The sequence below is a fragment of the Protobothrops mucrosquamatus genome, unplaced genomic scaffold, assembly GCF_001527695.2.
Source record: "Protobothrops mucrosquamatus isolate PMUCROS unplaced genomic scaffold, P.Mucros_1.0 scaffold374, whole genome shotgun sequence".
NCBI classification, from domain to species: Eukaryota; Metazoa; Chordata; class Lepidosauria; order Squamata; family Viperidae; genus Protobothrops; species Protobothrops mucrosquamatus.
Window position 1 is genome coordinate 364,429 of NW_015386706.1, and position 12,315 is coordinate 376,743.

Below are 12,315 nucleotides of genomic sequence, written 5' to 3' on the forward strand. Positions count from 1 at the left end.
GAGCTGCGGAACCCTTGTGGGTGCATTTGGTTCCAGCCAGGTTGTGGTGAAACTGCTGTTTGCACTCCTGACTTTGCCTTTGAGCGTCATTCAGCCCATCAGGCTTCACTGGGTGAGAGGCGGCTGGTCACTTTTCCCCAAATCGCCCTTCCGGCACCTGTGTGACCAGGATCGATGCCTCAGCGGCCAGGAGGCTGCAAAAGGCAGGGGAGGACCCACTTGTTAATTTCCCTTCCTGCTGCTTAACGGCTTTAACTCCACTGCACTCTCCTGCAGCCACATCCTGCAGCCCATCTCAAAACAAGGGTCACTTCACTGCCATCTGAGGGGAGGCCTCCCCTTTGCTCCTCCGTTCGCCCTCAAGAGAGGGGTCCCGGGTTCTGCTCTTGGCCCGTTTTTCTCCCCTTCCGCTCTTTGGAAGGACTATATTTGATGCCGTTCTGAAACACGCCTGGAGAGAGAGGGTTTTGTTGAGTTCGCACATTGTCTTAATACCACAACATCATTTGTGTACTGTGGGTTTGAGCTTAGTAGCTGTGATTCCTTGAGCCAACTATGGTTTGTTGCAGTATGGGAGCGTGGCTAAAGTGGGGCTGGCTCGGTCTCTTTGCTGGCCTGTGTTCACAAAGCAACAAAGAGGGCTTGGACAGCAAATGACAGATTTTGCTAACAGGTTGGGAAAACAGGGTTGGGGTCCAGCGGTAGGAATATCTAGAGGCACCTCAGTTCTTGCATCTTCAGTGAGTGTTTTTCTCCTCAAATGTTGGCCTTAAATTTGGTTCAGCAGAGAAATATCTTTTCATTTATTAATTTTCTCGGAACGTCGTTTTTTGCAGGTAAAGCAAATAATGGAGGAAGCCGTCACAAGGAAATTTGTGCACGAGGACAGCAGCCACATCATTTCTTTCTGCGGTAAGCTGGATAGAGCCAAACCTTTTCTGTCCTTCCCGTCGAGAGGCCCATCAAGGAAACACGGGTGGTTTTCCACCTGGTAGGTGGGCATCCCTGTTCCCTGAGCTCCTGGCATTGGCTGCCAGGCAGGCAAGCAAGTGCCTTGCAGGCAAATGGTTGGCATCTCTGAGCTTGACCTGAAAATCAATGGCTCATTCAGAGGCCGGCGCAGACATGGACCGTGGTGCCTTCCTTGTTTCCTTTCGTGTTCTTTTCCGTGGACTAATAACTAAATAAACTGAATGTGAGGTGGACGCCCCTCGTGGGATCCGTCAATCGTCTCAAATTTTTGTTTTCGACTTATATTTTTCAATAACAATGTTAATTCTCGTGCCATTCATGACTTGTGTAACTTGCGTGAAATGTCCAGCTAGAGAGAGTCATCTTTTCACATTGCCCAGGAGGAGAAGCTGGGCAGGAAAGCAGCAAAGTGTGTGTGTGTGTGTTTGTGGGTCTTCCAAAGGCCTTAAGAAATGTTGGTGTGATCAGAAGGACAGCCAAGCTCTTAATCTTGTTCCACAGCCTTCGGGGGGGGGGAGAGAGTCTCCTGGAGGAAGCTGCTGGGGGGCCCAAGAAGTCGCCAGCCTGTCCAGAGGAAAAGGCAATTTCTCGGGGGGGGGGGCGCGTGAGGCTGGCAGGCTAAGGACGGACGTGGCCATTCCGCGCCTGATTTCACAAGGGGACCTTCGTCCATCAGCCAGATTCCTGGCTTCCGGGGGGCCTCTCAGACTTGGGGCTTTTCCTTCCAGCCGCTGTCGAAGGCTGCGTCCTTCACGGACTCAAGCGCCGGGCGGCCGGTTTCCTGCGGAGCAACAAGATCGCTGCCCTGTTTATGAAGGTGGGCAAGAGCTTTCCCCCCGCCGAGGAGCTCTCCCGCAAAGTGCAGGGCCTGGAGCAGCTCATCGAGAGCACGTGAGTCGCAGCTGCGCTTCGAGAAGGCGCCGAGGGAATAATCGGTTCGGCTGGTGCCGGGAGAGGCCTTGAGGTTCATTGTAGATTTGGTGGGGCACCTGTGTGTGTCAGCCCCATGTAAAAAGCAGGTTCCCCAAAGAGATTAAAAACTCTGATTTGGGGGGGGGGTGATGGTAAATGTGGGGCTCCTCCTTCCCTGCCTCCTTCCAGGCGAAACCAGGGCTCCAGCCTGCAGGAAGGCCCTCGCAAAGCTCCGAGGCCCCCCGGCCTCTCCCCGCAAGCCATCAAGCACCTCTGGATCCGGACGGCGCTCTTTGAGAAGGTCCTGGACAAAATTGTCCACTACCTGGTGGAAAACAGCAGGTGAAGGTCTCTGCCCTGGCGGTGCCACTTGGCGGGCACTCCTGGGCACTGCTGCCCTCTCGGCCGTTGGGCCGCTTGGACTCGCCCTGTGGCTGGGCCAGCCCAGCTCTGGCAGCAGCCCCCAAATATTCTGCAATATGCGAAAAAGTTGAAATTGGGGAGAAGGGCCTCTTCTTCCCGGGTCTATCCAGCCGTAACCCTCTTATGTCTTCCCCCCCCCCGCAGCAAATACTACGAGAAGGAGGCTTTGCTCATGGATCCGGTTGATGGGCCAATCCTGGCCTCTTTGCTGGGTGAGAGTCTGGAGGCTGCTGGGCGTCCCGGGGGGCTGCAGTCCACACCCACCCAGAGGGTCTTGACCTGTGAAAAGCTGGTGGGCTGAAGAAGGTGGGCACTCTCCGTAACCGGCCCTCCTTCCTTTTTCTGCGCCCGCAGTGGGTCCTTGCGCCCTGGAGTACACCAAGATGAAGACGGCTGATCACTTCTGGACCGATCCCTCAGCAGACGAGCTGGTCCAAAGACACCGAATCCACAGCTCCCACGGCCGGCAAGACTCGCCAACCAAGCGCCCGGCACTCTGCGTAGGTCTCGAGGAGGTTGGGAGCTGAGGGTCAGCGGGGCTGGGCTGCATCCTTGAACCAAGTAGCTCTGGGGGGAGGGGGGAAGAAGGGGCTGCCTGGCAAAAGTGCAAAAAAGGATAAAAAGAGAATACAGCAAAGCTCCAGTTCAGTCGGGAACATCAGCCTGGTTCGATTCGGGCGCCCAAATTGAATAGTCCAATTATTTGGACAAATAACTTTGCGCAGGGACAGCCATTTCCCCCTTTCGGTTTCCAGATCCAGAAGAGGCACTCCAGCGGCAGCATGGATGACCGGCCGACCCTGTCCGCCAGGGATTACGTGGAGTCGCTGCACCAGAACTCCCGGGCCACCCTCTTGTACGGCAAAAACAATGTCTTGGTGCAACCAGTGAGTAGCCCGGAAGGGGCCAGTGAGTAGCCTGAGCTCCAGCAGGCTTTGTGGACGCTTTGCCTTCCCCGAGAGCCTCCGGTGCCTCCTGCAAATTTGGGGTCCTGTTGTTTGTCTGTGGAGCTGAAAATTGAACCCTAGAGAAACAACATCGTAAATTGGTTCTGTCTCCTGTTTTCCCTCTCCCGATAGCGAGACGACATGGAAGCCATTCCGGGCTATTTATCCCTTCACCAGACGGCCGACATCATGACGCTGAAGTGGACCCCAAACCAGCTGATGAACGGCTCTGTGGGCGACCTGGACTACGAGAAAAGGCGAGTGTCCTTCCGTGCTCTTTTGCGCGACTTCCTCACAGCCCATCCAGCGCCTCTTTCCCGCTTTTGATGCGAGAGGAATTCACGCGCCCCGTGAATCTGGCTTGTGCTTCTCTCCGTGGCTCAGTCGGGTCCTCTGAATGCTTCAGCCCTCTGGGCGGGAGGGAGCCACTGTTAAGGTGCCCTTGCCAGGCGTTGGTTCTTCCCTCTGCAGCATTTACTGGGACTACGCCATGACCATCCACCTGGAGGACATTGTCTACCTTCACTGCCACCAGCAGGGTAAGGCGTCCCCTGCCCTGGTGTGGAGCTGGCCCTCCGCAGCATCCCCAGCTCTGGGGTTGCCCTCTCTTGCCTGGGCGCATTGAGCCCACTCCTGCCTTTGCTCGGGCGGGTCTGAACCGGGCGTGGGGAGAGGCCAGGCCTGCTTGAGGTAGCCCGCTTTCCCTTGGGCTCCCATTGGCCAAAGCTGTTTCTCACGCTGCTCTCCTCCTGCACGTCCTCCTCCCTCCCTCTTGCCAGCAGTAGACAGTGGGGGCACCGTGGTCCTGGTCAGCCAAGATGGCATCCAGCGCCCTCCGTTGAAGTTCCCGAAGGGAGGGCATCTGCTTCAGTTCCTCTCCTGCCTGGAGAACGGCCTGCTGCCCCACGGCCAGCTGGATCCGCCCCTCTGGTCACAAAGGGGAAAGGTGAGACTGGGTGGAGCTGCACCCTTGCAGCCGGGGGTGGTCTGAACGGGCTCCTCTGCACGTCATCCAAGATGCTGGCTCAAAAGCTGGAGCCTTTTAGGGGTGGCCTGAATTTCGGAGGCAGGAAAAACGGCCTTGGCTTTACCGGGTGCTCCGGGGCGTCAGCACTCCCCCCTGCTTTCATTGGGCTGGTCCTGATCCACCAGCAGAGCTGAGAGGTTTCCGCTCCTGTGCTTTGCTTCCCAAAGGGGAAAGTGTTCCCAAGACTGAAGAAACGCAACCTGCAGGGGCCTTCGGAGCCTTCCTCGGACAGGGAGGAAGAGGAGGCCACGGATTACGTCTTCCGCATCCTCTATCCAGGCATCCAAGACTTCGGTAAGGGTTGCTCGGCAACAGCAGCAGCAGAAGTTCCTTCCCCAAAGGTTTGCTTTCTGCACGTTGGGATACCTTACAGCCACACGTTTCAGAAATGCAATCCATTTTACTATTATTTTAATGCGAAATATTTCTGAAATTGGTTTTATTTTGTCAGCTGCCTGGAATGCATGGTACAGTGGAAAAAAACGGCATTGTTTATAATAACTTTCGGGGGAGAGAAGGCTCTCCAGTGGCAAAGCAGCCTAGGAGCATTTCATGGTCCAACTCAGCCCATTCATGCAGGGCTCCCTTGCAGAAGAGGGGACCTGTGAAAGCTGAGAGTCTGGGGTGTGTGTGTGTGTGTGTGTGTGTGTGTGTGGAGGATCAGAGAGGCCAGGAGAGCTTTCCGATGCTTTCTTTTGGGAGAAATCTTATAATTCCAAGGCGTTTCCCTCTTCCACCAGCCCCGGGAGCCTGCTAAAGAGGAGAAGGGATGTTCGCTTAGATAAATGTGATCACAAACTCTCTCTTTTTTTTTAACAGGATGGGTTGGGGTCCATTTTTATATTTCCCCTTTTCTGCTTCTTCAGCTGTGGTTAATGGCTCTTGTCTTGCCCCCACCCCTGCCACCGTTGGTGCTTCTGGGCAAGAGACGACTTGGATGGCCCGGATCCCTGGCAAAGTTGTGGTGATCCCCAAATGGCCCCTGAGTCTTCCTGGGGGACCCCTTCCTTCTCCCACCAGCTCGGAGTCCAGACAGCACTGCTGTAATGTTCCATTCACCCACTGGGGGGCGCTTGAGGCTGGGCAGCTAGCCGTCTGTGTTGGCATTTGTGACTTGGGAAGGCAGGGACCCTCTCCCCGTCCCTGTGTGTGTGTGTGTGTGTGTGTGTGTGCGTGTGTGTGTGTGTGTGTGTGTCTCCCGTGTCCGTATCCTCAGCCCATCCTTCCAGAGGCAGAAAACCAAGGAGGGAAGAAGGGGCAGAGCTGGGCCTTCGGTTCCTGGCCATATTGGAGTGACTTCACTAAAGCAGCCCCAAATAAAAAGGCTTCTCAGGTGCAGGGGGATTAAGGAGAGTTAAGGGAAATGAGGAGGTTATGCTCCGTGGCACACCTAAAGGTGTTGACCTAATCAGCTCATCGGAGGGAAGGAATATTCCTTCTTCCATTCTTACTATACGTCTCGTCATTTGCAAGTTGAGGCAGGAAGACGGGAAGGTGGATGGAAGAAGGGAAAGCGATGGGCTGAGGGAAAGGTGATCTTTGGAGGGGCTCCCTCGCCCACTGCAGATGCCATCACAGGCCGAGCTCTCGACTTTGCAAAAATTTTACTTCTTGGATCCCTGTCAGTCTCTTCCTGAATTTCGCACTCCCCTCCCTTCTTCCCCAAACAAGGCAGGTTTGTTTTGTTGTGCCCTCAACCCTGTCTTTCCTTGCACCCAAAGGATGGAATGTCTCCCTCTCGGGTAGTAGCAGCCTCCCAATCCAAGTTAACTTCTGGCTCCTGGTTGGTTTGCCAGAGGAGAAGCCAGCTGGAGAACTGAAGGGCTGTGGTGGGCCTCTGAGTTGGGTTCCCAGCAGCCTCTTCCGATACGGCCGGGGCTTGAGGAGGCGAAGGCTGGTCCAGTTCAGGGCCTGGTTGAGGTGCTTGCGGGAGGCTGAGTGGAAAGGGGAGTCTTGCGCTCTGCTTCTCTGGGGCGTCCCTTGATGGTGTCTCCACGCTTGGTTGGACGTGTTTTCTGTTGATCTTCCTTCCCTGACTCTGCCTCCAAAGCCTTGCGGGGATGATTGGGTGATGATCAAGGCCTTGGCCGGAGGCCATACGTGAAATGGAGGTCCCAATCTTTCCGATGATGCTTTTTCCTTGCTTTCTTTCTCCACTCCTGACACTGGACGGCTCCTTCCCCCTTGTGCAATACTAACAGTCCGTTTCTGGCTCTTGCAGCTGCCCAGGATCTGATGGAGGCGCCAGGCAGCGCCCTCCCTTCCATGTGGCAGCCAGGCACCCACAAGGCCTCCTGCTCTTCCTGCGCCCAGGGGGGGCCCTCCGAGAACGGCCTGTTGAATGGCTGCAACCACGAAAGGTGAAGGAGGCAAGGCTGCCGCGGGGCGGGGCGGGGCGGGGGGGGATCCTGGGACTGGAGGGGGCCAAAAGGAGGGTCTGCTGGCCCCATGGGGCTTGCAGCGTCACCTTTCCCTGCACCGAGGACAGTGCGCCCCTCCTACCCACATTGGGCAGCCTGGTGGCCTTCTGCTTTGGGGGGAGCGAGATAAAGAGTGGCAGGAGGGCAAACCCTGAACAGGCCTGGCAGGATTGAGGCCCAGCCCTGAGGGGGGAGGAGTGTGGGTCACTGCGAGAATATCATCGGCCTTTATGGGACGCCTCTTTAAAAAGTGGGGGGATGGGGAGTGGGAGAGAACAAGCAGCCCCATCCTTGCTTGCTCTTCAGTTCGGCCTCCAGGGAGCAGGCTGAAGGAAGGGCACTCGGCCCCCTCCCCTCTCTCTTTGCAGAGCCCCCCTGAAGCTGCTGTGTGACAACATGAAGTACCAAATTGTCTCTCGGGCATTTTATGGCTGTGAGTATTTCCCACGACCAGATCTTTCAAGGCCGAGCCGGGATCTCGTTCCGGATCCCAGAGTCCTGAAAATGCAGCTCTGGGTCCACTGGGGAGCGTTCAGCATCCACGTCTTCGCCCCATCCTTTGTGGCGATCAACTGGGGTCTCTAGGCGGGAGCTGCTTACATTTGGGGGGGGGAGGGGAGAGCATCTCTTGCTCCTTCTGGCCTCCTCTCTTCCAGGGCTGGCCTACTGCCGGCACCTTTCGACCGTCCGGACGCACCTCTCGGCGCTGGTCAACCACGACATTGTGTCTCCCGAGGTGCCCTGCGATGCCGGCTCGGGGCTGACGGCGGAGATCTGGGGGCGTTTTCTCCAGGACAGCACGGTAGAAGGGAGCCTCCTTCGGACCCCCCCTCCCTCCCTCCCCCACCCCGTGTCCCCTCCCAGCGCATTTCAATGGTATTTTCTCGGCAGAGCTACCAGGAGAAGGAGCTCCTTCGGCTGGTCTACTTCGGAGGAGTCCAGCCTAAGATTCGGAAGTCCGTCTGGCCCTTCCTGCTGGGCCATTATCAGTTTGGGATGCCGGAAGCCGAGAGGAAAGAGGTGAGCCGGGTCCAAAACATTTGCGGTTCCGAGTTGTGTGCTAAGATTCCGTGGAAGGGCTTCCAAACGGAATCTCCTTTTGTTGAACCTGGTTTGGTTCCCCTTTGGGGGCTCCTGCCGTGCTATCCCCTGTCTCTCTGGCCGGCAGGTGGACCTGCAGACCCGCGCCCACTACGAGCAAACCATGGCTGAGTGGCTGGGCTGCGAGGCCATCGTCCGGCAGCGGGAGAAGGAGTCGCACGCCGCGGCCTTGGCCAAGTGCTCCTCGGGGGCCAGCCTGGAGTCCCAGGTGGGGTCCCTGAGGCACCGCGACTCCACCATCAGCGACAGCGTGAGCATCTCCGAGGGCGCCCCAGAGGTTGCCGGCAAAAAAGTTTCCTTTAAGTCACTGAGTGCAACGGGCAGGTTTGGTCTGGGCACCGTCCGTCTCCCTCCCTGCCCACCTTTGGAAATGGGCCAGGCCAGAAAGGGGGGTTGTTCCTGCTTGAGTCTTCCCTCTGTCCACGTGGAAGAGTCCGTGGACACTCCAGCCGACTGACGCTGCCTCTTCCCTCCCTCCCTCCCTCCTTCACAGTCTTCCCAGAGCAGCAGTTTTGGCCCTCAGAACCTCAGCCGGCTGCAGAGCGACTCCAGCGGCAGCACCCAGGTGAGGAAGGGTCCCCTGCCGACCCCACCAGCCAGCCCAGACCTCCCTTCACCGAGGGGCCAGGTGGCAGCAGGGTGGTTTGTGGGCATCTGCTCTCTTTCTCCAGGTATTTGAATCGGTGGAGGAGCTGGAGCAGACGGAAGCGGAGTTGAAGCTGGAGGCCGGCAGGCGGGCGGCTCTGCCCGACGGGGGGCTCCCCGAGGTCGGCTCCTGCTCCCCCGACTCCGGCCACCCTTCCTCCCAGAACTTCTCCGTCGCCTCGGCCTACTCGGAGCAGAGCTTTAGCAATGAGGAGGGCTGGCCGGAGGGAGGGAAAGGGGGGGCCGCCCAGACCATCGGGGAAGGGCCCCCGCCTGCCACGGAAAGTGGCCCCCTGGATGGCAAGGGGGAGGCGGAAGGGCCCCAGGGGGGAGTCTCTGCGGCCAGGAGCCTGGACACCTTCATCGGGATGGGCAAGGAACCGCCCGGGAAAGAGGGGAGGGCCCTCTCCGTGGCTGACCGCTGGGCCCCGCCCAGCACAGAGCAGCAGCCGAGTTCCATGGGGAGTGAAGACGACCTCTCGGAAGAGCCCGAGATGGAGAGCCTCTACCCAACTCTGGATTCGCACTCGCTGGCTGTCACCGACCTCACCTTGAGCGAAGTCTCCCCTGTCTCCTCCTCGGGGGTGACCTACTCGGTGAGCTTCCCCTTCCCGCTCCGCTCTTCTTCTTTGGGCATTTTCCACCCTCCTGAAGTGTTGGCCCCAATTGTGGCCGTAAGTCAAGGACCCCCCCTGTATTTCGGTGGGGCTTGCGAGGACCGTAGCCCTCCTGGTGGAAATGGGACCGGAAGCCGTGTCCCGGGGGTGGGGTGGGGTCCTCCCCGACCTTCGCCAGGGGTGGCAATTCTGCGCTCGCTTCAACCCCCGTCTCTCGTCCGCAGCCGGAGCTCCTGGACCTCTACACGGTCAACCTGCACCGGATCGAGAAGGACGTGCAGAGGTGTGACCGGAACTATTGGTACTTCTCCCCGGGCAACCTGGAGAAGCTGCGCAACGTCATGTGCAGGTGGGGGTCCCGACTCCTCCCTGGGGGAGGCTGCTCTCTGCCTCCCTCCCTTCCCCCCTGCTGAAGCCCTGGCCCTCCCCTGGCTGACCTCTGGGCGGCTACTCACTCCGTCTCCCTCCTCCCCGCAGCTACATCTGGCACCACATGGACGTGGGCTACGTCCAGGGCATGTGTGACTTGCTGGCTCCTCTGCTTGTCATCCTGGATGAGGGTGAGTGGCTTTGTGCCCCTGGGCGGCCTGGGGGTGGCAGAGGCCCACTTGCAGTGCCTGAGACCCCTGGGGGGGCCTTGAGGGGCTCTGTCAACAGCCTCCCTTCGACGGCAGTAGGAGAAACGGCCGGAAAGACTTGGGGCCTTTGGGTCAGGGAGAGGGGAGCCTCGCTTCTGGGGCCCGCAAGCTGTGGTCTAAGGGGAGAAGGCGACCCCTCTGGCCCCTGTGTGGCTGCAGATGGGGCTGGGGGCTGTGGGGCAGCAGCGGGAGGGGGGTCCTGGATGTGGCTCCTTTCCGCTCCTTCGGCAGAAGCTCTGGCCTTCAGCTGCTTCACGGAGCTGATGAAGAGGATGAATCAGAACTTCCCCCACGGGGGAGCCATGGACACCCACTTCGCCAACATGCGCTCCCTCATCCAGGTACGGGGGGGGGGGCAGCTGGCCATTCCTCACGCCGGGTCTCTTGTGGCCTGCCTGGCCTGGTTTTCAGGGGCGGGGGGGCTGTTCATCTCAAACAGGCAGACATTCAACAGGAAAGGCTTTCTGGTGAGAAGGGGGAGAGGAGAGAAGGGGCTTCAGTTCCAGCAGGACATCCCACTGGGGGAGACTGTGGGGAAGGGGCCGAACTGGATAGTTCTTGGAAGGAGCAGGGGGAAAGGAGGGGCTGTGGCCCGGCTCTCCTCTCCCCCAGACCCAAATGTGCTTTTCTGGCAGATTCTGGACTCGGAGCTCTTTGAACTGATGCACCAAAACGGGGATTACACCCATTTCTACTTCTGCTATCGCTGGTTCCTCTTGGATTTCAAGCGAGGTGAGCGTGCCAGGAGTGGGCACGAAGATCCGTTGGGGGCCGTTCGGGAGAGGAGGGTGGGAGGGGGCCCAGGGGGGCTGGCTGGCCGTTGGGGAGCACGCTCAGCAGGAGGGTCCTTTGCTTGGCACAGCTCATCCCGCGGGCCCAGTTGTTCTGACTATGGGGCTCTGTGTGGTCTGGGTGTGTGGTGAATCCCTGGTGGGACAGGGAGCGGGGGCTTCTGGGGGCCCGTGGGGGGGCCTGACAGCCCCCACGGCTTCTGCTCCGACCCCCTCCCAGAGCTGGTCTACGAGGATGTCTTCACTGTCTGGGAGACGATCTGGGCGGCGACCGAGGTCTCATCGTCCTGCTACGTCCTCTTCATCGCCCTGGCCCTGGTGGAGGTGTATCGGGACATCATCCTGGAGAACAATATGGACTTCACAGACATCATCAAGTTCTTCAACGGTACGAGCCTCGGGGGCTGCAGAGCCCCATGGAGGAAGCCTTCTCGCCTCCCCTGGAGTCCCCAAAGCAGCCCCGCTTGAGGGGCTTCCTGGCTTGGGGTCTGCTCTTTGCGGAGGGCCCTCGCTTATCGGGAGACCCTCTACCTGTCAGCAGGGAGACGTCCCAGTTTGGCGTTGTTGGGCTGGGACCTGGCAGGAACTGCCTGCTTTCATCTGCTGCCAAAGCGGGTGCAGTCTAAGGCAGGAGCCTCCAAACGTTTAAGACTTGTGGACTTCAACTCCCAGAATTCCCCAGCCAGCCATGCTTTTCTTTGGAGACCCTTGGTCTAAGGTTTCCTCTGCTCTTTTCCTCCTGCTTCTCCCTTCCAGAAATGGCTGAGCGGCACAACACCAAGCAGATCCTGCAGCTGGCACGGGAACTGGTCTCCAAGGTCCAGACACTCATTGAGAACAAATGATTTGGGAAGCCCTCCGAGGAGGACGGCCGCCCCCGCCTGCCTGGCTGAAGGTGGCCATGGAGACAGGATGCAAGGGGTCCCTGGGGTCCCACCCCCTGGAATGGCAGCAGAGGAAAGCCTGGCCTCGCCAGTCTGCCGGGGAGCCGATTCTGACACCAAAGAACTCAGCCCCTCCCTCTCCTGTCTTGGTCAGGTGGGGGAGGCATTTGACCTGGCACAAAGCTGGTTTCGAAGGGGGGGGGGCTTTGGAGAAGATGGCAGGAACTGGCCATTCCTTCATTTCCCTTCAGATCTTCCTGCCGTGCATGTGAGTTGGGGGCGTGGGACTTTCCCCCCAGATCCTGTCCCACCCCGGTGGAGGGCCCAGGGGGGCTGGCTCTTCCCCTATTCGGTCTTGGAATAGACCTTCTCTGCCTTCAGGATTGGGCTGCTATTTGGGGCCATCCCTGCCCTGGAGCTTTTCTGCTGGTTCCCCCGGCCTTTGTGCCGAATTCCTGCTGCCATATTGACTGATGGATTTCTGCTTTCGTGAAAATGGACTTGGCTCCTTGCGCTGGTCTGGCAGGTTCCTGCGTCGTTTCCTTCTGCTTGGGGCTTGGAGCCGCTCGTCCTCCCCTGCTCTCAGGGAGACCTTCTGCCCTGGCTCCCTGTTTTCTGACAGAGCACCAGAGGGAAGCGTTTCTCCGGCCCAAGTGGCTCCATCTTTTCAGTCTGTGGCTGCCGTGGGATCGTGTCCATCAGCGCCCCCCACTCATTCTTCTCTAAGGCCTCCCTTCTGAGCAACCTCTGGAAGCAAGGCCTTGTGTGGGCCCTGGTGAAGGGGGCAGCCCACTTGGTCCTGCCGGAGCCCTGCCTCTGCCTTGTCTTCCTGGCCAGCTCCAGAGTCACCAGTCAGCAGGGACCTTGGCTTCTTGGGAAGGGAGGAAGGGTTGACGGTTTGGTTTCTTTAAACTCAGGTGTTTCTCAAGAGGAGCAAA

General features: G+C 58.8%; 1 protein-coding gene across 1 annotated transcript; it reads left to right on the plus strand.

Annotated features, from left to right (window-relative positions):
* Positions 1 to 836: 836 nt before the first annotated feature.
* Positions 837 to 11,338, plus strand: SGSM1 (small G protein signaling modulator 1). Its single transcript, XM_015815804.1, has 23 exons — positions 837 to 912; positions 1,701 to 1,863; positions 2,074 to 2,226; positions 2,452 to 2,519; positions 2,662 to 2,807; positions 3,063 to 3,194; positions 3,387 to 3,511; positions 3,726 to 3,793; positions 4,037 to 4,200; positions 4,449 to 4,575; positions 6,503 to 6,641; positions 7,070 to 7,134; positions 7,358 to 7,503; positions 7,593 to 7,721; positions 7,870 to 8,052; positions 8,296 to 8,367; positions 8,474 to 9,043; positions 9,289 to 9,413; positions 9,542 to 9,624; positions 9,934 to 10,043; positions 10,338 to 10,434; positions 10,714 to 10,881; positions 11,250 to 11,338. Exons 1-23 carry the CDS (start codon positions 849 to 851, stop codon positions 11,336 to 11,338), a joined length of 3,186 nt encoding a protein of 1,061 aa, XP_015671290.1. The 5' UTR covers positions 837 to 848.
* The last annotated feature ends 977 nt before the right edge of the window (positions 11,339 to 12,315 follow it).